This window comes from Ambystoma mexicanum, chromosome 9 (assembly GCF_040938575.1).
Source record: "Ambystoma mexicanum isolate Mex_15411 chromosome 9, UKY_AmexF1_1, whole genome shotgun sequence".
Taxonomy (NCBI): Eukaryota; Metazoa; Chordata; class Amphibia; order Caudata; family Ambystomatidae; genus Ambystoma; species Ambystoma mexicanum.
The window spans coordinates 448,273,637-448,299,641 of record NC_090931.1 but is presented as its reverse complement, the minus strand read 5'-3'; the positions used below and the strand labels follow the sequence as shown (position 1 = coordinate 448,299,641).

The following is a 26,005-nucleotide window of genomic DNA, read 5'->3' as shown; positions in this document are numbered from 1 at the left end:
CAGCCAGCAAATCAATTGCCTGTTAAGATCCTTGAGGGTCTTCTGGGAGAACCTGTTAGGAATCAGAGGGTCTCATGGTCCATTTGGCAGCATTGGAATCAGATCGGGGCGTCTTCTTGTTATTCTCCCAAGATGGCGTCTGGGATTGCCATTAACTTGCTAGTTTCAGATAGTCTTCCGTGTGAGGCTCTGCCCCCTGCAGCAGATGGATTCTGTTATCAGACATGGAAGCCTAGCAGTCCTCGCGTCACTACAACTTTACTCCGACGCTCCGTTAGTACGAACCTAGGCGTCTATACTCTGTACTATCTTCTGTGCTTGGTCCACACTCTTAGTTTCCTATTTCTAATACAGAAAGATTACATCACACCCCGACTCCCACGCGTGCTGAAAGAAGAGGAGGTCCAGTCTTCCGGGAACGCTACTTCGTTACTCGGCAACGGTACAGACCGCTTCTTTATAATCACACACGGTCTTGCTAGTTAGGGGAGCTCTTACGAAAAATCTCTTATAGATGAAAGCCGTGATTCTTGCTCAATTCTCATCCCCGCTGATATTTCGAATTCAATACGGAAAGGGTACGAAAGTTTATTATATAAATACCATAATCATCTCTAAACTCGATTTAGATTTAACAGAGTTGCTTTGTCTTCAGCGTTACAGAATACAACTCTGCTCCGGCTCATATCCAAGCCACTATTACAAATTCACTTCTATCAACATACATTTACCCAAGCTTCAGAAACACGCTGCAAACACGAATCAGCTCCTATGCGTGCAATCAAAGTCGAAAGGTAGGTTCCTGAGTAATCGCCAGAACCTCACCTTCTGCTTCTGTCTCGTACAGCTCAGAGAACTTCCTTCTATGCCTACGAATTGCACCATGGATTCTCCTAACGATTACCAGGGTATTACATCGTGCCTTCTATTTTCCTTATTCGTTTTAACATTAGCCTGAAGACTATTTCCCCTTCTTCAGGATAAAGACCAGAAAATAAGATGACAGATGAATCCTTGAGCTGTCTGCTGTGAGAATCTCCAAGGACTACAAATACACAGGGTTTTCTTCCCCAGAGACGTTCCCTGTGGGAACTAGACTTACCTTCGCATTTGTCCTGCGGGGTGGACTTAGTTCTCGCAGGGGGGTTTCTTACAGTACGTCAGAATTTCAAGAGTGATCCAGGTTAGTCAAACCTATTGAATTTAGAAATCTTGGAAGCAAGCATTGTCAGTATTAACGTGTATAACAGAACCCCCGACAGATATCACAGTTCTCGGCTGAGTGATTGGGGTATAAGCAGTACAAGCAGTAGGCATGGCCGCCCCCCTCGTATCCATTCTTGAGGCCGCAGTTCTCACACGGCCAAAATAATGACTTCTTCTGACCCAAAGATGACATGACGGAACCTAGAAGTACCGAAACCACTGTAAACAGCGAAAGCTGCGTAGAAAAAAGAACAAATTCTCTGGAGAGAACACAAGGTGATTCCAAAAGTATGGAAGATGGTTGAAATCTGAAGGGAAGCAGCGGGGTGGGGCTATATACTGGACGTCGCATTGGTGCGGCCTGAAGCACCCATAAAGATGTCGATAGGACACTCAAGGTGTCAAAGTTTTTCCATATTTGTTTATTTTTTATTTTATTGTTTGTTTTTTTTTCAAACCTTTACAAAATTCTTTTAAAAACAAGACAAAAAGACAATACAATATCTCAAATAATACACTTAGATCATAGCAAACACAATCCATCACATAGTAAAATCAAATAGCATCACTGCATAGTATAGATCCATAAAATATAAAAACAATTGCTTACCCATCAACATCACAAATAGCAGATAGCCTAACTTAGTCTATAGTTAGATATCACTATCTTACATGAATAAAGCTACAAGGTTCACTCGATGGACCTTAATAGAAATATAATCCTCAATTCATTTCATATTGTACATAGTCGCCACTTTACTAGACCCAATTGGAAACGCAACATTTACTTAAGAATTCTACTTTAGGATGCGCTGCCCAAGCTGCCACAAAGGTTTAAGACAATCATAATATTCCTCTTTTGAGGCAATCTTAATGTGCAATTCATGGTAATTGATCAGGTGCAATTAGTAGCTTTTCAGATAGTTTTTGCTCAAGAATTATTAAAAAATGTGTTAAACAAATAATGAGACTTTGGTTTGTACCTGCCATGTATCTTTGCAAAAGGGACTCTCTGCTTAGGCTAGATACTGTGTAAAGGTATTTACCAAGTATGTGGGTTCTGATGGGTTCAAAAAATGAACAGTAGACTGTAAGATGTTTCAGTGTTTCCATAGTACTATTCCCATTACAGAATCTACATTGACCATTGTTAGATGAGTTATTATAGGATTTCCAGGACATCAGTCGCTCATTCGTAAGTAACTGGTTCAAACGAAATCTCAGATACGTCTTCTTGGCTCGTTCACAAGGAAAGATGGCCTGGTACTTCGGTCAATGTCCCCACTGCCATGTAAATTTCGCATATTCACCAAAGGTTTGGTATTCATTAATTTTATGTATTCATTAATTTTATCAATCAATAGACACCAATGGTATCTACAGTATTTAAGTTTGCACGAAGGCAAGCGCAGTACCAGATCATCCCGAGGGATCATGGCACTAGCTAACAACTCCTCCATCTTAGTCCTACATTTTAGAAACGACGGAGGGTATCCTTTCTTTATCATAATTTCAAGATCTTCGTAAAGTGAATCTTTAGGGGGCGCTAGCATTTTTCCATAGTGCATAAGAAGTCGCCAGTGCCATTTCACCGATAATGGTAATAAGCCCAGTTCATGACACACAATAGCATTCGGGGTGGAGAGAGCCAAACCCAATACAGTTTTCAACATTTTACCTTGAATCACGTCAAGAGTAGATTCCACATCCAGCAAACATATCTAGAGAATACAATAAAATTGGTTCAATCTTTTGAGCATAAAATTTCATTATAGGGATCATTGAGTATTTCCCCAGACGATGATGAATCATTTTCATCTGCGTTGTTAGCATTTTTGCCTTATTAGACAAAATTGTCTTCCACCCCTCCAAAGAATATGAACTAGCAAGTTGATAACCTAAGTAGCGGATGGCAGTAGATGTAGGAATAGCAATACCATTCAGACCCCAATCAAATTTAATAGTTTTTTTTCCGACCTTCAATAAATATTATGAAGGATTTTTTGAGATTGATCTCTAGATTGTGTTTACTTGCAAAGGAATGAAATAAGGCCAATTTTGTCTGCAACCCAAAAGGGGTCCTGTCAAAAAATAATAAATCGTCTGCAAAACTCAACCAATTAATCGCAGTTACCCCCAGTTTAACAGGAAAAATGATGGCATCCTTCCATTGCTCGTCCAAGTCTAATAAGTATAAGTTAAAGAGGACCGCAGCAAGGTTGCATCCTTGTTTGAGGCCGATCTCAGTGGAAATTGTATCGGTGAATGCCCCATTTCTTGTCAAACGAATACGATAAGTGGTTTGTTTATGTAGAGCAGCAATGATAGCAACAAGCTGCTCTGGAAAACCAAATTTGATCAGTTTTGTCCATAAAATATGTCTAATTACGGAGTCGAATGCAGCGGTAAGATCCAGGGATGCCATGTATACCGGGGCCTGCCTTATGAGATTTCATCTGTTGATAAACATGAGCAATAATAGTTGCATTAAGTTGACATCCCATATGACGTCGAAAACCAGTCTGATATTTCGATAGAAGATTGCTTTTTATGATGTGCTGATTAATATGTTGGAGTAACAAGCTAGTAAAGGTCTTCGCTGCAGCATCCATCAAAGCTATCGGCCTATAATTGGCCGGTTCATTCAATTGGCCCTTTTTGTAAATTGGGATGATATTGGCCATTCACCACAAATTCGGAATGTAGCCCAGGGAGCAAATCGCATCAAATTTTATTTTGAGAATCCTTGCCCACAAATCCGGGTTAAGTTTAATCAGACAAGGAGGAATCCCATCCGGACCTGGGGCTCTAGATCCTTTAGAATTCTTAATGATCGTAGTTATATCTTCTGTTGTCCAAGGACAACCACACAGGGTTGGCCTAAAAATTAAGCTATCCACATAGCCAAAAAAAGCAGTAGGTTTGGTAAATTTAGCCTTGATATACGCCATCCAAACTACTGCAGATATTGCCGATTCTCCGATTGACTCAGTATTATCAAACAGGGTACGCATGGTGGCCCACACCTGTCTAGTGGGGTTCTTCAATAATAGATTAACTAGATGCTGATTATCCCTATTTATCACTTCATACCTCATCATTTTTAGTTGTCTTTTATAGGTCATATTGATTTGAGCTTTGCTTTGATTAAATTCACTAGTTGTAAAATTAGTTTTGGCAAGTTGTCTAAGCAGTAGACGTTTCTCTTTCCTCCATGCAACTACTTTTAGATTAAACTGATGACGATGTGTAAATGTAGGCTTAATGGCCTTAGATTTCATCAAACAACCCATGTGAAGTGCAACTCAAATGGAGTTCTGGATCTCAGCGATGACACACGAGATTCCACTAGACACACAACTCCTATTAATCAAGGTATCGTTTTCAATTTTGTTGGTAACTTCATTGCAGGTGCTAGAAGTCCACTTGAGTGTGGCACCTACACGATCGAATTCAATGGCATCAAGCATAGGGATATTATCGAAAATCATAACATTTAATCTAAGCTTAGAATTCAAAGATAAATGATCTCCCCTCCCAAGATTGTGAATTGCTATAGGGGCCATTAGTTCTAACAGCCCTGTTGAAACAAAGATGTAATCAATAGGTGACACACAGGTACCTCTAGCCCAGGTATACTGGGAGCTTCCCATTTTGAACAGAACACATTGAATGTCCCATGTGAGAAGGAATTCCAGCCACTTTAAGCCATTTACCTGGGATTTTTTTTTTCGAATCATGCGTAGCATATTTCCCATTCTTATCTATAAATACATAAGTGGAATTGAAATCCCCACCAATTATTACATTCATCGTTAATTTATGCATCAAAGCCTTTTCAAAGATATAGTTCAGTCGATTAGTAATTGTTTCAAAAGAAACAGTGACCTCATTACAATATAAATCAACAATCAGAAGCTCTTGCCCTACTAGATCTTTGCATGCAATTCCCACCACCAATAAAGCTTCATCAGTCCACATAATAGAGTATTCTAATTTTAACTGCTTATCAATCAGTATGGCAAAGCCTCCAGCTGGACGGCCTTGATCACCTCTTCTAGCCGGCTGTTGATAAGTATCAAACCCTTCTAGGACTAGGTTTCCCATGGACATAGTTTCTTGTATTAAACAGATCCCTGGGCGACTGTCCTTATCCAAAGACTCATTCCATAACCTTAAATTAGCACTGCCGCATGAGTTCCAGGAAAGTATCCCAATCCCCAGATTTTCATCCTATTTGCCTCCCAATTTTGTGTGCGGGGCAGATGGAGTCAACGCCCCCATACTCATCATACCCGTAAGGGATGCTGCTAAGTTCATACATTGCTTCAGCACCTCCTCATTAATCAGTGGTTGAGAACCCACTGAATTAGGTATTTGCTGGGATTCAGGAATAGTTGCAATGAAAATATCCGCAAGTTCACTGGTATTAAAGAGACAAGGATGTAGTCCCAATAATTCCAGAACTTCTCGCTGAGCCCAAATCAGTCTTGTGATGATATGTGACTGATAGCCACATATCATCCGCGTAGGATTGTTGTGCGCCAAACGAACCCAGTCAATATCGTTGCTTCTGATAGTACGTAATGCTGGGATTTCTTGAAAGGCCTTTAGCATTGCAGATCGATTTAGGCTCGTTTTTGGAAAACTTAGTTGTTTGCTTTCCCATCCCATGATAGGTGGCATCTCGGGGGTTAGGAACATTCAGTCTTTTTTGCCATTTGATCGTTAGGATAGGATTCAGAGTAGACCTCATAAGTCTGGCTTGGGGGTTCTACTTTAGACGTATTCAGGTCCATGTTTGTAATATGCTTAGCTTGCAAATCTCCCAGCTCTTCAACTACCTCCCCATCGTCAGTGACTACTTTATATGCAAGATCTTTAATGCCACTAAGCGAGGGTCCCACCCTAGGGGGGGGGGAGTGAATCATCAATGGCTTATCCAAATTTGCCTGTCCATTAATGGTTATCTTGGAATTATTCAGAGTAGATTTATTTGCAACTATTTTTCTCATTGTTTTATTGGTGGCTGCAACCTTGATTTTATTGGAAGCCTTATTCATGTATAGAGCAGGAAAGAACTTTATCAAGTCTGTTTGTTTTTGTTTGGGCGAACAAACATGCTCTCCCACAGCAATCCCCCCCAAATCTCTTCCAGTGTTGTTTTTAATCGGCGACATCTGAGAGTCGCCAAGACTGTGTGTTACATCAATATTCAATACTGCCCTTGACTCTTTATTCAGTTGCAATAGATCAATCCTCTCTTCTTCATGGGACAAGTTCTTTGGATCGACTGTCAATGAGTCTAAAGTGACCTTCGGAAGAGTTTGATGATTCTTTAATTTTATGTTTTTTGCTTGATTGATTTTACGTTTTGTTGCTCTCAGCAGCATTTTTTTCTGCTTCCTTGACAGGACAGGTTCATATACCTGTTCCTCATTCATGAGCGTTTTCAAATCGTGCTGACATAACTGAGCCTCATCTTCTAAATCAATCAAGTTGGTTAAAGCTGAGGGACTATCCAAAAGTTCCTCTTTTGCTAACTTAGGTGTCGCTTGGATCGGAGCGGCGATCACATCATCACTAGTCATCTGAGCATCCACAGGTAGTGCACTTGGACTGCTCCTTGTTATAGTGGCTAGTATCTGTTGTATGGCCGCTGCATTAGCCGATACCATCTCAGTTAGATGTTTGGTTTCTGCTGCAGCTGGTGTATCATTTTTGGTAGGATCACCAGCAGTAACTGCTGCAAAGGTAGTTGTCGCCACAGGTCCCAATCGTGGGTCAGCGGGCGTTTGAGAAGCTTTATTCTTCGGTAAGGGGCTCTCCCTTAGTTTACCATTAGAGAGGCCCGCTACCATGTCACAAGTGAACACTAACCCCTCTATTCTGTTGACCTTAGTAAGCAGGTCAGTTAGCATGCTGTGTGAATATCCAAGTTGGATATGAGTCTGGTCATGTCCTTTATCTAGTAAATTAAGGATCCTGGACAATACCGGAAACTCAGCTCCGATATCTGAGGACTCAATTAGGTTACGTTCTGCTTCACCTTCTAGAACCGATAGTTATTTGTGGTTCAACAGGGGAGGGTACCAGTGCTGGAGGAAATCCCGACATCCTAGTAGTCCCTTCAGGGGGAATTTCTACTTCTGAGCGAGAGCTAGTCTCTGAATTTTTGAATTCCTTATTCGCATCATTATTACCAATTTGATCGAAAAGAGTATGCCCCTGGGTCTTCATATGAGGTACTAGATCAGAGTCAATGTGCACATGTACATCCTCCATGCAGTACTTATTGGCTTTAATTGGGGTGGAGGGCCCTCTAGAAAAACGCATCCTCCTATCCAACAATGCCTCAATAGCAGGAGCAATAATTGATACATCGGAGAATCTAGGCTTTGTGGTAGTGATACCCATTTTCGTTAGTAATTCACCTTTCTCATACTCTCCTAAGGTTTCACCCAGAACCCCATTATCAGAATCGTGGCTCATTGCTTTGAGCTTAAAGGTCTCTAGTGTCGATTCAGAATTATTCTCGGTAGTGCTTTCCACTGATGTCTCGGGCAGCGTTATTTTGCCAGACATATCCCCCTGGGTTTCTACACACGCTGACGTTCCCACCTTGTTAGATAAATCATTCTCTTCGCTCTCAAAGTCCCCCATTTCCTTATTATCTGCGTGTGTTATCATGGTATCATTCATATCGTTACTCATCTTACTGTGTATTTTTCGCCCACTACGGAGACCATTCACCATGATCAATCAACAAGGAATTTGGTGATTATCCTGTACTCAAGTAACCAATTAAACGCCTAGAGTTTACTATTAATACACTCAGCCCAGCTTACCTCCCAGCAGCCAGCCAACCGCACACTGCACAGTGAACCGTTAACAGTACTTCCTCTGTACTTCCCACGGTGCGCGCGAGTGCGCTGGCTGCTGAGTATAAGTAGGAGGTTGCCAAGAGGAGTGGGCGTCACAGAGGGCGGAGCCCAGCCAAAACAGTCCTTTCAGAGAAGGAGACAAAACAAAACAATCAGTAAACTAGAATTTCAATCCCCAAAGACACAGCGTTAACGCACTTCTCGCGTGCACGAAGGCACCACTAGACAGACAAGCTAGGTTAGGCACACAATGTACTCTAAGTATATGCGGTTCACGCATGCACGATGGCACGCCAAGCTCACCTGTTATGCGCACAGGAAGTTATAAAGTCATCTTCTTCTAGTGCCACTAGATCAGGCAGTCCAAGGTGTTCAGCAGAAAGACTTCCTCCTGCCGTAATGCCAATTGAAGCACGTAATTCCGTATGAGCAGCGAATGGAGAAAATGCTCAATATCAATCCAAAGCAATCCCAACACAGCACGGCACGCCAGTTAACAGTACTTCCTCTGTACTTCCCACGGTGCGCGCGCGCGCGAGTGCGCTGGCTGCTGGGTATAAGTAGGAGGTTGCCAAGAGGAGTGGGCGTCACAGAGGGCGGAGCCCAGCCAAAACAGTCCCAGTGCAACTAGATCAAGCAGTCCAAGGTGTTTAGCAGAAAGACTTCCTCCTGCCGTAATGCCAATTGAAGCACGTAATTCCGTATGAGCAGCGAATGGAGAAAATGCTCGATATCAATCCAAAGCAATCCCAACACAGCACGGAACACCAGTTAACAGTGCTTCCTCTGTACTTCCCACGGTGCGCGGCGTGGGAAGTACAGAGGAAAACCTCTATATTAAAGTTACCAAGGTTTCGCAGCTCGACAACGGGAAATATTCACAGCATGTGAATCCATGAAAGATCCAATGCTGGAGAAGAAAAGGATCTGAGCCCGGCTGAGGGGGGATATGATAGGTTATTTATAACGTGCTTAATAACCAGAGATTTCTAAGCCCGGACCAGGGGATCGAACCTGTGGTGCTCCGTGTCGTCTTGCTTCCAAGGCATACACGTTGCCCCTGAGCTATCATCCCAAGACAGATCTGGGGTGAACCGTGAGTCACCCAAGAAAGAAATATGATACGATATATGATAAGGCATTTATAACCCGCCTATACACAAGCGTTTCAAGGTGCGATGATGTAAGGGAGGGGCAACAGAGGGAAGACAAAGACAACAATCCTACTAGGCCAGGTGTCATTCAGATCGTGCAAGTGCATGGGAAGGGAGAAGTGTGGGGGGTAGGGGACAGTGCAGCTCATGGGATAAGAATAAATAACAGTAGGTAAAAAAGTGTTGATATCAGGTGTCAAGTGCTGCAAGTGGGACTGAAGAGATACAGAAGACAGTCCCCAAGTGCGGGGGTTGCCCGAAAGGCAGTGCAGGAGTGCAGCTGGCAGGGGTGGGGACCTGGGCCCGAGGGTGGTCAGGTAACCAGTGCAGTTTCAGTTTCAGCCAAGAATTCAGCAAGGGAGAGGAGAAAAAGCAGAAGCAAAGAGAAAGGTTTTGAGGCGCTTCCATAACCGGAGATGATTCTCCTCTAGTTTCAGGGAGCTCTGTTCCAGAGGGAGGCCCCAGCCAAAGAAAGATCTCCCACCAACTTGTTACTTGGCGAAGTGACTGACCCTGAGGGAGTTGGAGGCAGATGAGCGAAGAGCTTGAGAAGGAAGATATTTAGGAAGAGAGAGTTGAAGGTATTGAGGCCCCAAGCCCCAGGCATCAAAGACATGTGTCAACATTATTAATGGCAATCATCTAATGCCCTGCTGATCTATTCATAAGCTGTACCATCAGATCTAACAGGCCTCATATGCTACACCAGCAACCCTAACGGATGCAGTCCCATAATGGCACTGGCATACGAATATAAGGAAAGCTCCTGATTAACAAATGGCGAAACTAGAAGAAACATAAAACAAGAAATGATCAAAGCCGAGAAGAGCGGCTCAGTAAGAATAGACTACAAACATACACAAAATGATCTTGCATTTGAAGTTGTGGTCATGACGTTTTAACATATCCTGATCACACTTAATGTACAGGCTTATACTGCATCAACATATGGAAAAAGGAAATTGATGGATTTGCAGAGCTCTAGTCAACCATCAGACACATGACTAAGTACAAAGATTACTTTACATATAGCTGAATTACTGTAGAACAGTACTTTGAGCACCAAATACTGTTTCTTTATTTTAAATCCTTTGAAGAATCGCCCTCTTTGGGAATTTCTAGATTTACTACAGCATGGCTTCTGCTTAAGGTAGGTCACCTGGTTTCACATAGTAATCACATGAAATTGTCATTTAGTGTCAGCAAACACACAGGCATCAAAGTGTACATATTTTGATGCAAAGGTTAAAAGTGTGTTCGCAACTCATTCAAGCAAACAATATATATGTGGCAACCATTGAACCAAAAAGGAACCGTGACATTCGAAAAGCAAATTAAATATAATATTATTGAAGTATTCATGTCCATCCAAAAAGGTATTGCAATCTACAACAAATACATAACTGAAAGCAACAATGTATTTTGTTGGACAAATTTGCCAGACAGGAGGGATTAGTATATTTACATAAATATTAAGAGAAATTACAGAACTTTTCAGATACACTGAAGTTATAAGCAAGCAGTTAGGAAGAAAAACTAGATAGGTTTGTTAATATTAGGAGAAAATATGGTTCAGGCAACAACAGAATTTCCACTTATACTGCTGGGCATTTCACAACATGTGTGGTGAGCAGGAAGGACGCCAATCTTCAGGAGATGTCCGATACAGACCAATGGTATGTGTCTCATTGGAATAAGAACACAGGTAAAATAGGTAATGAATCCAAGAGATTGCAGCATCAAAACTAGGACCATTGCATGCTCTCCTTTAATCATCCTGAAGAATGCAGTGGTGTAAGGAAGCGGAAGACAGGAGATTAGTCTTGTACATCACCAAGGAAGAGCCAACACACATCTGATCGGCAGATGGAGACATGAGGACACCTCCACAAAAAATGTAGAGAATTTGGGACAAAGCAGTGGGAAGGGATTGAAAACCAATGTGGGCATCAAATCACAAGAGGATTAACATTTTCCAATGGGTGGGTGGATGAGAGAACTGGATTGGCCAGGAAAATTATTTGGCTAGTGCAAGGAAAGGGGATGATTGTATTCAGATGTGTTCTAGGCTTGTATTACTTAGAAGAGAGGTGTTTGCACCAGGAGACAAAGCTAGGTTAGTGAAGGTAGCATACTGCACAAATGATGAAAGTTCCTGCACTTCACTAAAAAGATGTGCAAAGGGAACACCAGGGGGGAAATGTAGGTGGTTACCCCAACTGGAAAAAATGAAGAATGAGAGCATGCACGAAAGCTAGTCAGGTCAGAAGCTTAGCAAATGCCAGAGTTGTAAGAGAAGCTACCTTTCATGAACATTTTCCTCAATTTCTTAAATGAGCTTTGCTTTTGAGAGGAGGTGCGGGTGGTGGGAATGCTGGCTGGTGACGGTGCACAGGTAACACGGGCAGGGAATCCAGCGGCTGACATCACCAAAGCGGTCACGCCTGGGCAACATGGGCATAACATGCAAAAAGGAAATAATGCAAATAATGAGAAATTAAAACATTGAAAAAATAAAAATGTGTATAAAAACGCAAAGAATATCAAATTAAAACCAACGTAAACATGAGACGTGTAATGAGGGGAGTCCGATTTTCAGATTACATGCCCTAAATGTGGATGAAGCACTGTGTGAGGGATGGTGGAGGGGAATACATTTTCAGTTTTCCTTTTCAACTTGTGAGTTTATAATTTATTCAAAAACATTTGGCTCCTTCCTCCCTCGATTCACCCAATCGGGAGGAATAGGCTGATCAGACATTGGATCCTGAAAAGTATACAGGAAATTTGAAAAGGCACTTAATACAGTCACACTCAAGTAATTTAAAAAAGGTGAACATCATTATCTGAAAAAGCCTTTATGAAATGTTTTGATTAGTTGATATCAAAATGTAACCCTGCATCCCTGTATCTGGCCGTTCTTGGCATTGGTACCGTTAAGTCATCGATTACAGAAACCACTACCGCTTAGTCCGAAAGAAAGGAAAAAAACATTGACGCAGCTAAATGCTAAGGATACTTCCTGCTGGCAACATGACATTTCACCACCTTGTATCAGGACATTAAATTCCGTTTGAAAGCTGTGCAATAAAAGATTCTAAAAATCAAGTATGCAGCTGATAGCGCATGGGCCTCTTCTATTAGGAAGCTTAGCCCACCCAGAGACTCCTCTGGACACCGGATCCTCTACTTTTTCACTGGTCTTAGGAGGAGTGTGGGTATTGGTAATAGGAGGGATTTTGGGCATGAACAGCGCAGAAGCTGTTCAGCAATTACCCTTTCCTTACACTGGGGTCAGGCTCTTTTCTATTCTCAATAGTTGTGAACTACCTACCAAGAAGAGATTCAGAGGTAGCCCAGTATTTCAACTTCAATATGAGTGGGAAAGGAATCATTAATGAATATGCATGTTTTGGATTTATATCGCACAACTTTGATCGTGAGAAGTGGAACACTGTACAATGCAAGGGGTTATATAGGTGGAGGAGGCAGCAGGGTGTGAAGGTAATGGGCTTTCAGGAGTACAGGACAGCCCTAGTGAGCCAAAGTCCACAGATCTTTTCCAAAATGCAGTCAGTGTTTTGGCTATGTATCAATTCGATCTTGTGTAATCGAGATAGAAAATGAGGAGCAGAAACTCGAAATGGCCCCCTTAAATTATGGAAATGAACATGTATTATCGCAGATAGTATCTTATAGAATCAAATGTTTACACCAGGAGTAGTCAGAGGTACTAATTTAATTCCATAAAATCTCTTACTGCCTCTGATGCCACAGGAGCATTGGTTACAGGTTGGGTTGACAGGAAGAGCAGAGTTTATAGGACCAGTGCAGGTTTGGCTGTGGGGTCCTCACCAAACTTCCTAGTCCTTCCTTGATTAGGAGTGTGTTCAGGGGTAGACATACAGGTACCCCTTTGGCTGCCAACAAGGGCTGGAAACAGGAAAGGAAACAATACATGTATCTCCTCTTGGACCCTCTATCCGATAGAGTTGCCATCTTTCCGGACTAGTCCCGACTGATTGCATTTTAAGAGACAGGTGCGGTCGTTCGTTTTACAGACAAATTCGGATTGAATCTCCCCCATGGGTTCGCAGTCTGAGTTCAAAGGCTCAGAAGGCAGGGGGTAGAAGCGGGAGCAGCCTGTGTGGTTTTAAGGTGTGTCAGCTTGCCAGGCTATCATTTGCATCTTAATTCTCTAGTGTTTTCCCTAAATAAGTGATTTACAATTCTTGACAGATAAGGGCCAGTGGGCAGCAATTAATGGAAAATGGGTCATGGAGGCAAGTTCCCCTTCAGTGGCCCTTCTTGTGTGACGAATTCCAGCTTTTCTTGCAAAGTGATAATGTTGAGGCTGTTAATTTTGATGGCCCATATGCATTTTAAAGCATAGTCCAGACAACAGATTTCACCAGCTATTTGGTTTATTTGTGAAAGAAAAGGAGATATATATATATGGGATACATTACTCACCGTAATCGTATTTCTGATGCTTGTATCTGCTTAGATTCACATGCTGTGCATAGGCCGACATCTAGTGGAAGCTGCGGAGTATTACAGTTTGTTTTTCGAAAATCGAAAAAGGGCGTCGACACAGGGCGTGCCAGTAATACTATCCCTAGTGTGACGTCCACTGTACCCATGATCCCTCACGCGTCTAGGATCCCCAGATTGTGTTTTTCCTGACATGAGGTAGCATGAGGAGTAGCGTGAGTACAGATAGTCCAAGCAGATAGACAGAAAGGTAAGACTACAAGCAACCATGCGCCTTCTCTCGGAGGGGAGGAAGGGTGGGTCGCATGTGAATCTAAGCAGATACAAGCATCAGAAATACGATTACGGTGAGTAATGTATCCCTTCTGAGGCTTGTGGAATCTGCTTAGATCACATGCTGTGCATAGATTAGCGAGCAGTACCAGAAGAAGGAGGTGGGATGTGAGAAGGGTCATGAGCAAACAGGTGTCTTAGAACCGCTTGTCCCACTTGTGTATCTGTCTTGGAATGAGTGTCAATGCAGTAATGCTGAGTAAAAGTGTGAATAGAGCTCCAAGTAGCTGCTTTGCAAATGGTGTCGAGGGGAACATTTGCAATGAAAGCCAGAGTGGCCCCAATGCCTCTAGTAGAGTGGGCCCTTGGTGTAAACGGCAGAGTCTTTTTAGAAAGAGAGTAACACAGCTGTATACAGTTGATAATCCACTTAGAGATAGCGCCCTTAGAGACGCGATCCCCCTCTCTGCCTGTAGCTACGGAGACAAACAGTTGATCTGTTTTCCTTAGCGGTCTGGTTTTATTTACATAGTATAAGACCGCCCTACGCACATCTAGGGTGTGTAGTTTCACCTCAGCCGAGCTTTGTGGGTTTTGGAAGAAAGCCGGAAGCTCGATGGACTGGTTTACATGGAACTTGGATATGAATTTTGGTGAGAACCTAGGGTGTGTGCGTAAAACCAGTTTGTCCTTGTGGATAGTAAAGAAAGGATCTTGCACTGACAGAGCCTGAATCTCACTGACCCTTCTTATGGAGGTAATGGCTACTAAGAAGGCCGTTTTGTAAGTCAGGTGTTTGAGACTACTTTTATGCATGGGTTCGAAGGGGGGCCCCATGAGCTTAGCTAGCACCACGTTGAGGTCCCATCCTGGCGGTGGGTTCGAAATAGGAGGGTGAAGTCTCTTTACTCCTTCCATGAAGGCTTTAACCACTGGTACTTTCCACCACGAGACCCTGTTATGGGATGTGGTGTAAGCCGAGAGGGCTGCCAGGTGTACTTTCAGAGAGTTAAAAACCAACCCTGCATCCAGCAGGTGGAGCATGTATATTACAACGTTGGAAGGAGTGCAATCAACCGGGTTGATTTGTTTATTCTGGCACCAGATAACGAATCTTTTCCACTTGTCAAAGTAACAGTGTCTTGTATTTGGTTTCCTGGACTCTTTTAGAATGTCCATACACCTCTGTGGTAATTTGAGATGTCCAAACTCTATGACTTCAGGAGCCATGCTGCTAGGTTCATAGAGTTGGGTTCCTGATGCAGTGTTTGACCTTGTTGCTGGGACAGAAGGTTGTACCAGGCTGGGAGTCTGATGGGCTCGCACACCGCCATCCTGCGTAGGTGTGGAAACCATGCTTGTCTCGCCCACATGGGAGCAACTAGGATGAGCGTCATTGATTCCTTGTTCATCTTGTACACCACCTTCCTGATGAGAGGAGTTGGTGGAAAAGCGTACGCAAACATCCCTGACCAGTTCATCCACAGGGCATTCCCCTGGGAGTCCGTTTGGGGGAACCTGGATGCAAATCCTGGGCATTGTTTGTTTTCGCTTGTGGCGAATAGGTCTATAGTGGGGAAACCCCACTGAGAGAAGAGATCTTCTACTACGTCTCTGTGAAGGACCCATTCGTGTTCTTCTGGGAGGGGGTCTCTGCTTAGAGCATCCGCTAGGGAATTGAGCTCCCCTGGAACATGTTGCGATGACAGGAAGATGTTCCGTCCGAGTGCCCATATCCATATTTTCTGGGCAAGCTTGGACAGATTTGGCGAACGAGTCCCTCCTTGCTTGTTCAGATAGAACATGGCTGTCGTGCTGTCCGTCCTGATGTGCACCGACAAGTTCAGTAGATGGGGCTCGAACGCCTGCAGCGCTCGGAATACTGCCAGAAGCTCTAGCAGATTGATGTGGTTCTTGGCTACTGAGTGAGACCAGAGACCCTGAGCTGTGTGGTGGAGATGGTGAGCTCCCCACCCAGTCAGGCATGCATCTGTAGTAACCACTGCCTGTACTTCGGGATCGTAAAAGGGTTTCCCCTTTGCGATATTCTCTCTTGTCCACCAGTGTAGGCTCTGTACGAGTGTTGGCGAAACGACCACTAGATCGTCCCACTGACCACTTGCCTGAGACCAATGTTTCGCCAACCATTCCTGCATGGGACGCATGCGCAGACGCGCGTGGGGGACCAGGTAAATGCATGACGCCATCATGCCCAGTAACCGCATAGCTTTGCGTACTGTTATCTGTTGACCTGACTGATAATGCGGAATTTCTTCTCGTTGATAGAGAAGCCTAATTCGTGGAGGAGGTCGATAGTCCTCTGAATGTTTGATCTGCAGATTCCTGGGGTTTCCCCCGTTATGAGCCAGTCGTCTAGATAAGGGTACACTGGGATTGCCTCCCTGCGTAGGTGTGCAGCTGCCACCGCCAGTACCTTGGTGAATACCCTTGGTGCTGAAGCTATCCTGAAGGGCAGTACCTTGAATTGGTAGTGGCGACTGTCCACCTTGAAGCGCAAGTATTTTCTGTGCGCCGGGAGCATAGAAATATGAAAATAGGCATCTTTCATATCCAAGGTTGCCATGTAATCCCCCTTTTTTAGGAGTGGGATTACCTCTTGTAGCGTGGTCATACGGAATTTTTGGGGCTTGACATACTTGTTGGCAGGTCGTAAGTCCAATACTGGGCGCATTGTTAAATCTTTCTTTGGCACAAGGAAGTAAGTTGAATAGATACCCTTGTTTACCTGGTGTCCTGGGACGAGTTCTATCGCGTCCTTTAGGAGCAGATTGTAGATTTCCTCGAGGAGGATCTTTTGATGTTCTAAAGAGTGGACTTTTTGTCTTGGAGGGTGGTTTCGGGGACGTTGCAGTAGTTCTATACAGTACCCCTTGGATACCGTCGACAGCACCCATCTGTCGGATGTTATCCCTTCCCATGCCTGGGTGAAGCTGGATATTCGTCCCCCTACTGGGGTTGCATGGGAAGGGACCCTGAAATGAGCGTCACTGCTTTGGTGGAGGCGTGCCGCCTCCTTTACTGGGGCTGCCTCCGCCTCTACCACGTCCTCTTCTACTAGCCCTACCATACCCCTGGGTAGACTGTTGTGAGTTGGTGTTCCACTGTGTACCCTGGGTGTGGGAATAGCTATTTCCTCTATTGGAATTTTGGCCGCGGGGGCGACGAAAATTGCCGTTCCCTCTTTGGTTAGGTGGTTTTGTAGTTAACTGGCCAAGGGATTTGAGGGTGTCGAATTCCTCCTTAGCGTTTAGTGCGTCCTCGACTGCCTTTCCAAACAGGAGATCACTTTCCACTGGTTTGTCTAAGAGTGCAGCTTGTGTTTCTGCTCTGAATCCCGACTGCCTCAACCAAGCATGTCTTTTGATGACAGTCCCCTCTGCTATAATTCTACCCGCATTGTCTGCGGCGTCTAAAGTTGCTTTTAAAATGCAGCCTGAGACGTTTCTTCCCTCTGCACAAATGCGAGATAGCTGGCTCTTAAGGGGTTCGGGACCGGAATCTATTAGTGCTGCCACTTCTTCCCACTGATGGCAGTTGTAGCTGGCCAACAGTGTGGTGGAATTCGCGATTCTGGTTTGGTAGGCTGCCGTGGAAGCTACTTTTCTACCAAAACCATAGAGTTTCTTACTTTCCTTGTCGGGGGGAGCCTCCGAGGAAGATAATGGGGTTCCAGCTCTCTTGCGGGTGTAAGTTACGACTAGAGAGTCTGGCTTAAGTTGGCCTCTAATATATAGAGGGTCCGACTGGGCTGCTTTAAACAGCTTCTCTACTCTCGGGTTTACAGGTCTTGTCAGGTTTGAGTTGACAAGGGATGGTGCTATTCTGCGTTGAATAGATTTCAGGATGGGAATGGTCTGGGCTACTGTCTTCCTTTCCCCTATTAGTTCCTCCGCGAAGTCCCTCTCTTCTTGGACACCTTGTGTGTCTATGTGGAAGTGGTTAGCTGCCCGAGAGAGCAGTTCATTCAGGAGGGGCTGATTATCTATTGGGGAATCAGACACTGGGGCTTCCCTTTCGACTGGTGAGTCCATTCTGAAAATATCTGGGCTATTTTCTGGCTCATCCTCGTCTTCGTCCTCCCCGTAATAATCTGACACTGCGAGATCTTCTGGTGTCTCAAAATCCTGGCCCTCTATAAGGGAAGAGTCTCCTTGGCCTGTAGGGAAAAGGCAAGAATAGGGTTGGACCTCGAAGGGGTCTGAAGCCTTTACTGGTGTCTCGACCCGGGGCCTTTTATTTGAAGGGATAGGGTCCCTTGAACCTGAGGGAGAAGATTCCTGAGAGTTTAAAGCTAGTAGCTGGTCAGGGTGTCTTTCGAAGAAATTTGCTAAGGAGGACATCCTTGACATTACTCTGTCAATGTCCTCGCATGACCAGAGTTTTGAGCTTGGGGTGACCTTGCTGGAACTCTCTATGGACTGTCCCTGAGAAGACTTGGACGGGGAAGTCAGTTCTATTGTTGTGGGGGATTGCAAGGGTTGTTTCCTTTGTTGCTTACCCCCTTCCCCGTGGGTGGAAGTGTGTTTCCCTTTCCCTTATCTTTCGACGCCTGGCGTCGAGGATCGGAGGTGGAATCCCAGTGTTTCGACCTAGGCTTCGAAACTGGGCCCTCCTCACTCCCAAGTGATGTACCCTTTCCCTGGGGTGCAGGCTGGGGATGGAAGCCGTGTTCGTCTCCGGACGAGTGATCTTCCGTGATGTTAATGGGCGAGGCACTATGTGCAAGTGTGGAGGCTTGCCTGACGTCGTGCGGCGACCTCGACCGGGACCGCCCAGAGGACGTCCTTTCGGACCGCTCCTTCTGTGCCTCTTTCCGAGGTTTCGACGACGTCGAATCTCGGGTGGGTTTTTTGTGTTTAGCGTGTGTATGTGTAACGCTCTTGTCGCCGGGGGACTTCCCCATAGTCGCCGGGACGGACGACCTTCCGAGGCCGGGGACGTGCGTTAGGCTGTCTTTCGACGCCTTGGTGCCCTCGCCGTCCGAAAGTCCGGCGTCGCTGCCGTCGCTGAAGGTACCCTCCGCCTCCATAGCTGCTAGCTTGGCGTGGTGGGCCCAACGCTTGGTGGAGCGGTCCTTAAGAGTCTTTGTCTTAAACCTGCTACAGGCCCTGCAACCCGCCTCGGGGTGGTCTCTGGGCAGGCAAAGGTTGCACGTAGCGTGCTTATCTACCCAAGGGTATTTCTTATTACACTTGGGGCAAAACTGAAAGGGCGTACCCTCCATACGCGCCTGTGGGCAGCGGGCAAATGTGTGTAGGTAAGAAGGTGTCTATAACCGAGTGTGAAAGTGTACCACCCCCCACTCTCCCTACTTGTAGGGCCGAGGCCAGCGGCCCAGGCCCGAGCCGAGGCGGAAGCCTCAAGGCCCAATCCGTCGGGTTTCGACGTTGATCTCCTCCCCGGTTCGGCGTCGAGATGCTGGTCGACGTAAGGGTGACAAAATGGGGCAAATTAGAATTAGTTTTAAGTGTAAATATGGCAAAGCCAGGGAACTCCGATGAAGTGCTTCCGACCAGAATGGCGGAAAAAAACAATCTGGGGATCCTAGACGCGTGAGGGATCATGGGTACAGTGGACGTCACACTAGGGATAGTATTACTGGCACGCCCTGTGTCGACGCCCTTTTTCGATTTTCGAAAAACAAACTGTAATACTCCGCAGCTTCCACTAGATGTCGGCCTATGCACAGCATGTGATCTAAGCAGATTCCACAAGCCTCAGAAATATATATATAGAGCATACAATATTCACTGTAATCTTATTTCTGGTGCTTGCATCTGCTTAGCTTCACATGCTAGGCCGGCATCTAGTGGTAGTCGCAGAGCATTTCATGACGTTTTTTCAAAACTCAAAAAGGGACGTCGAATGGGCATGTTTGTAATACTATCCCTACTGTACCCATGGTCCTCCATGTGTCAAGGTCTGTCAGATTGTTTTGTTTCTGACTTGAGGGTGCATGAAGTGTGTGTGAGTAAAAGAAAGATAAAGTAGAAATTAAAGATAGAAACATCTATGGACCTTCACAAGAGAGGAGGATGGGAGGGCACATGTGAATCTAAGCAGCTACAAGCAGCCCTACAGATAAGGGGTGTTTTTGCCACTTTTACTCACCTAAAAATAGCAAATTCTAAAATGGGGAGTAAAAATACTCCCAACAAAAATGAGAAAGACATCGGAGCAGGTCCCCCTACATTTATTCATACAACTCCATGCATATGTTTGAACCAGTAGTAAACGAAGTGCCAAAGGAAGAAGCTCTACTATTATTACAGCCTTATCTGAAGGGGTAAAAATTAACCATTTAATGCGCATGAATTACTTGGTGCAAAGAAATACCTCTTACAAAACATTTCTACATATTTGTACTCGCTTATTAAAAACACTCCCTGAGAATGAGACTTACTTTTTACTCCCTAAAGAAATTGAACTCCATAACTTATACAAAATAGGGCATAAACTACTCCTGATTCAAAATCTTATCTGGAGCACTGGATACAAGCATCAGCGAAACTACCACTAGATCGTCCCATTGAGCGCTTGCCCAAGACCACTGTTTCGCTAGCCACTCTTGTATCGGGGGCATGCGCAGCCGCGCGTGTGGAACAAGATAAATGCATGAAGCCATCATCCCAAGCAGGCAGGTTGCCTTGCACACGGTTATCTGACGACCGGCTATGTAGCGAGGTACTTGAAACAGCATGTTTAGTACTCTCTCATTTGAGGGGAAGATTAATTCCTCTTGTGTCTTTATAATTTCTCCCAGGAATTGTTTGACTTGAAGAGATTGACTTTGGACATTTCTTGAAAAGGGAAGGTTGTTTAGTGTGAGGGCCAGTTTTGTGTATGCTAGATTTTCCCTCACTAGTAGCGTAGGCTTAGATTTCTTTTTGCATTTTCTTTCATTAATGAAATGTCAAGTACTTATAAAATTACAAGCAGTTGTCTGCCTCGCATCATTGACCCCTCACATCCCTCTGTTTTAACAGAGGGATTTACCTCCCTTGAGGTTTGACATGTGTTTACTGGACGCACGTCTAGTATAGAGCGTATAGTTAGGTCTTTCTTTGGCACAAAGAAGTAAGCTGAATAGATACCCTTGTTTACTTGGTCTGCTGGGACTATTTCAATTGTACCTTTTTGCAGCAGGGACTTTATTTCCTCCAAAAGAATATGTTTCTCTTGTGGCTACATCTTCTGGTGCTTTGGAGGATGGTTCTTGGGTTTTTATAGAAACTCTATGCAGTATCCCCTGCCACTGAACGGATTGAATGCGATTCCCTCCCATGCGTGGGTGAACTGGCAAATGCGGCTTCCAAATGGAGTTGCATGGGAGTGAACCTGTATCGGGGAGTCAATGTTTAGAGGCAGGGGAGCCTCTGGTGGCTGAGGCTCTACCTCTACTTCAAGTTCTTTTATACCCTCTTTGAAAATTGTAACCAGTCGACTGACCCAGTGTGTTGCCCCAGAATGAGGATTGGCTTTGGCTATAACCCATAGATCGTGGGTAGCATTGCCCACGAAAGGAGCATCAGGTGTTGAACACCCCTCGTTGGACGAAGGGCCTGCTTGTTATCTGGCCTAAAGACTTTAGAGGCTCATGCTACTCCTTTGCACTCTTAGTCATTAACAGCCATGCCAAATATCACATTAAGTTCGATTGGCATATTTAAAAGCGTGGCATGGGTTTCTAGTTTGAACATTACTGTCGTAGCCAGGCGTGCCTTTTGATTAGGGTGCCTTCCGCTATAATGCGTCCAGCATTATCTGCTGCATCTAAATAATTTTTTAGGATGCAGCTGGCAACCCGTTTCCCCTCTGAAATAGTTTTAATGAGCTGAGATTTTAAGGGCTCAGGGACAGTATCAATTTGCTGTTGGAATGTACCCCAGACATGGCAGTTATAACTGGCAAGTAGGGTAGTATTGGCCATCAGGATTCGGTATGCAGCAGAGGACGCTACCTTCCTGCGTAGAGTATAGATCCTCTTACTCTCCTTGTCTGGAAGCCAGCGGCGTGTGCCTGCCCTCTTTCTGGTTGTAATTACTAATAAGGAGTCAGGTTTTAGGGGACCTTTAGTATAAAGGGGGGGCAGGCTTAAATATTTTTTTCGATGCATGGTTTTACCGTTCGGTTGGGTGGGTGCAAGTAGAGATGGCTGAATGAGTCTTTGCACAGACTGTAGAATTGGGATAAACTGGGTTAAAGATTGTTTTATCCCCCAGAATGTCGTCCACAAAGTCTGTCATGTTGAGACTCCTGTGTATCTATCTTGAAGTGCTTTGCAGCTTTAATGAGCAGCTCATTGATTTTGAGCTGGTTGTTAATTGGGGGGTCAGCAATAGGTTGATCCTGGACTTCTTGGGAAGACAATGTAAATATCTGCATCGTCGTCAAACAGATCCTGATGAAATTGGTGCTCTTGCGATACTTGATCACCTTGGTGGGAAGGGTCAATGATGTACAGGTCCTCTGAGGTGTCTTGACTGAGAGGAGAAAAGGCTTGGTGTGTGTGGAAGTGCGCTGGGCTGTGAACTGTCAAGTTTTTGTACCTTTGCAGGTGGCCCCCCACTAGTTCCCCCCACTAGTTCCCCCCACTACTCTGTGCACCCTGAAGCTGAATGAACTCTTCTGGATGCTTGTCCATAAAGTCGACGAAGCAACAACTACTCTTCTTGACTTTTTTGAATTTTTCAGTGGTCCACTCAGTGGACTTTGAGAAAGGGTCGGGTTCTTGGTGAGACGCCGGTCTCCTGGGTTGTAAAGTCTCTGTTAAGGTGTCTTCAGAGGGTGTTTAGTGTTTCTCTTGTGATTTGTGAGTATTATGTGAACTTTGCGTTGAAATACCAGAAGTTTTAAGTTTTGCCCTTAAGCTGTGTCTTGGGGACATGTTTTTGAATAAATTGCTGCATTTTCGATGTGCCTGAAGAGTGTCGAAGATTTCTCTTTCGACATGAACTCTTCGGCGCGAAAGGAGGGCCTTTTTAGGCACAGTGTCAGAAACAGGCTTTCTCTGCACCTGTTTTGGAGACCTGTCGAGTGGCGATCGCGAGGGCACATAGGACAGTGGGCGTGTAGATTTTTGATTCTCCTTTGACACTACGTGGACGTGTTCAGCCGACAGCGTGGTCGCTGTACGGCTCGGGGATGTGTCGTTAGTGTACCTGTGTTTTTCCCCCTCGGGTGTCTTCTCCATGACAGGACCGCAGGCCTGCTAATCAGAGTCAGGGGCTAGACCTTGGGGTTCTGTAGAGTCTCTGAGTGCCGTAGCTGCCATTGTTGGATTCGATGGAGGCCACGACCTGCATGGCATGTGCGGCCTAACATTTTGTTCGTTGATCTTTGTGTGTCTTGGGATTGAAAAGCTTGCAGGATTTGCAATGTTTTTTCGGCGTGATCCCGTGGAAGACAGTGATTGCACACACAGCGTGTCCTTCCAAGGTTATTTTCCACTGCAAGCGGAGTGTTTTCCATAGTGGAAGAGAAAGGCAGCACGAAGATTAACGGGAAGTTATGCGAGGGAAATAGGTATTCACTAAGACAAAGAGTATGTGCCCTCACCCACTCTCCCTACTGTAAAGGGCCAAAGTCCGGCGAGAGCCAGGGTAGGCTGCAGTCAAAAGTCCATCAAAACAAGGATTTCTCTTTGACGCAGGTAACTGGCGCCGAGCGTCGAAAATTGCTTGCAAGCAGATTGTGAAACAGCAATGGAACGACACACACAATAGTAAACTTTGTGCTAATAAAGGCGTATAAGCCAAGAAACTCTGCAACACGTGACTGACAATGATGTTATGTTGAAGGTTACTTGTACTGCACGCTATCACCACAAGAGTGGTCCCCTGGTGGAAAAAAAAATCTGACGGACCTATACGTGTGAAGGACCATGGGTACATTAGACGTCACATTAGGGCTAGTATTACAAACACGCTCAGTCGACATCCCTTTGAGTTTCGAAAACAAGTCATGCAATAGTCTGAGACTACCACCAAATGTTGGCCAATGCACAGCATGTGATCTAAACAGATCCACAAACCTCTGAAAGAGCTGCACGTGTCTAGGTCCTATGCACACCCGGCAGAACCCAGAGAAACAACTTACCCAGTGAGTTTGAGGCAAGCGAGTGATCACGGGCACTCCGATGGTGTCTACGTGTGCATCGCAGATCCTTTCACTTGCGGGTGAGTGAACAAAGTGCAGGCAAGTCGTATGAATATCGAACTGTCAAAACCTAGTGCAAGTGTTAAGAGAGTGCAAGCATTAAGATAAAGAAAGCTTTGCAAGGGCCAAGAGAGAGCAAGTGTTGCCAAGAGAGGGAAAGTTGTCCTCTAGCCAAAGAGGAACCGTTTTATGTGTTTTATTTGTGTTTTGATGAAATATGGTAGGAGAATACATCAGTTCCCAAGTGAAGGAACCTTTGCTTTGTGAACTTTTTGAGAACTTTGCCAGACAAGAGGGGCTGGTACGCACAGCCTTTTTGTCATTTTGAAGTGCCTGAAAGCTTGGGGAAGACAATCCCTTCCAAGCCATGAGCTGTGAAGAGCCAGTGGAACATCTGTTTAACATTTATTTTGAGACGCAACCCTTACACATTTTGGTCCAAGTATTATGTGTGGGCAAGAATAGGTTTGGACACATACAAAACATTTAATTTGGACGTCCAGACTTAGACTGACCTTAGTTTGAGTGAGGTAGGGAAAATCCCACTAAGAAAAGGGCAAGGTAGGCCTTTTTCCAACCCCATTGTCCTTTCAATATTTTTTTTGTTGCCAAAAACAGATCTCTTGTGTCTGCTTCATGATGCCTTCATAGTATCCAGCATTAACCAAGGACCAGGAGCTACCATTCGGGAGCAAGGTGCTAGTACATAGCATCACTCAAATCTAACTTTCACATAAGATGCAAACTTATCTTTGTGTCTATTATTTATGACCACTTATGCTTGGAGTGTCATATAGTGTGTCCCAATGCTTATTGATAGATTGACCCAAAAAACAGAGTTAGCGTCACGTAGGTGTGTTTGTTCGGCATCAATTTACATGGGGTGCCAAAAGTAGCTCCTGGTAGCTGTTGATGTGAAGCTAACCAGGCTGCTCTAGGCTACCAGCAGGAGATAAATAGCTCCCAGCTCCCCTCAATTTCAAACCCTCTGTGACTAAGGCATCCAGGGTCGACTCCTATTTTGCATCTTGTCATTTACTGCTCCTCAATGATAAATGAAAAGCAAAGCTACAAATATCAGAATGCAGAAAATCACTCGGCACAGAGTGAACCTCTCGGACCTAACAAACATGAGATATACATCTTTGCTTCACAACCACCATATAGAGTAAGGTGTGTGACGAATCTCATGGAGGTCGTCCCCTGCCCCCCGAGGGGAAGACCCTTTCCATGAGGCTAGGCAAGCGAGGCCACTACCAGATAGTGCCCCTGAGGGTTCTACTCAGCAGGTGGATCTCATGGAGAGGTATTCTCCTCTAGGAAACATGGAGGGAATCAGGAGCCAACGAAGTACACCACACATTTACCCACCTTCATCCCTCATCTTCTTTGCCTTCCCCTGATCCTATAGGTTCCTCTAAGCATCTCTGCTACAGCAGTGGCATTACTACTGGGATGAGGAAGAATAGGGATGACTCCACCAAGCTGTCCTCTCAAAGTACTGGGACGAGGAAGATCAGGACTAACTCCACTGAGTCATTCCCTCAAACTACTGTGACGAAAAAGATACAAGTCTTAACCAACCGCTCTAGTTATCCAGTCACAAGTAGCTGTGAGACACCTAGGGGTGTTCTCCCATGTAGACCCAGAGAATCCTCTATTCATGTGGCCAGAGGAGGGCCATCGCTTTTGGATCTAAACCCTGGGGGTGGACAAGCAAGGACGGATCACCTGGGTAGGGGAGCCCTGGACTGCTCTCAGGCGAATACACTAGGAGAGATGCTGTATTGTAATGGGACGATAAATGAAGAGATC

The 26,005-nt window shown here is 44.9% G+C and overlaps 1 protein-coding gene across 2 annotated transcripts in view; it reads right to left on the bottom strand.

Moving 5' to 3' along the window:
* The window catches only part of DTX2 (deltex E3 ubiquitin ligase 2), a 1,122,618-nt gene that overhangs the window by 466,938 nt on the left and 629,675 nt on the right, over positions 1-26,005 (bottom strand). Inside the window, exon 5 of one of the 2 annotated variants that reach the window (XM_069614953.1) lies at positions 11,548-11,688. The exons of the other annotated variant lie outside the window; for it this stretch is intronic. Coding sequence (XP_069471054.1) covers positions 11,548-11,688 — 141 coding nt within the window. The remainder of the gene's footprint in view (positions 1-11,547; positions 11,689-26,005) is intronic. 2 annotated transcript variants of the gene reach the window in all.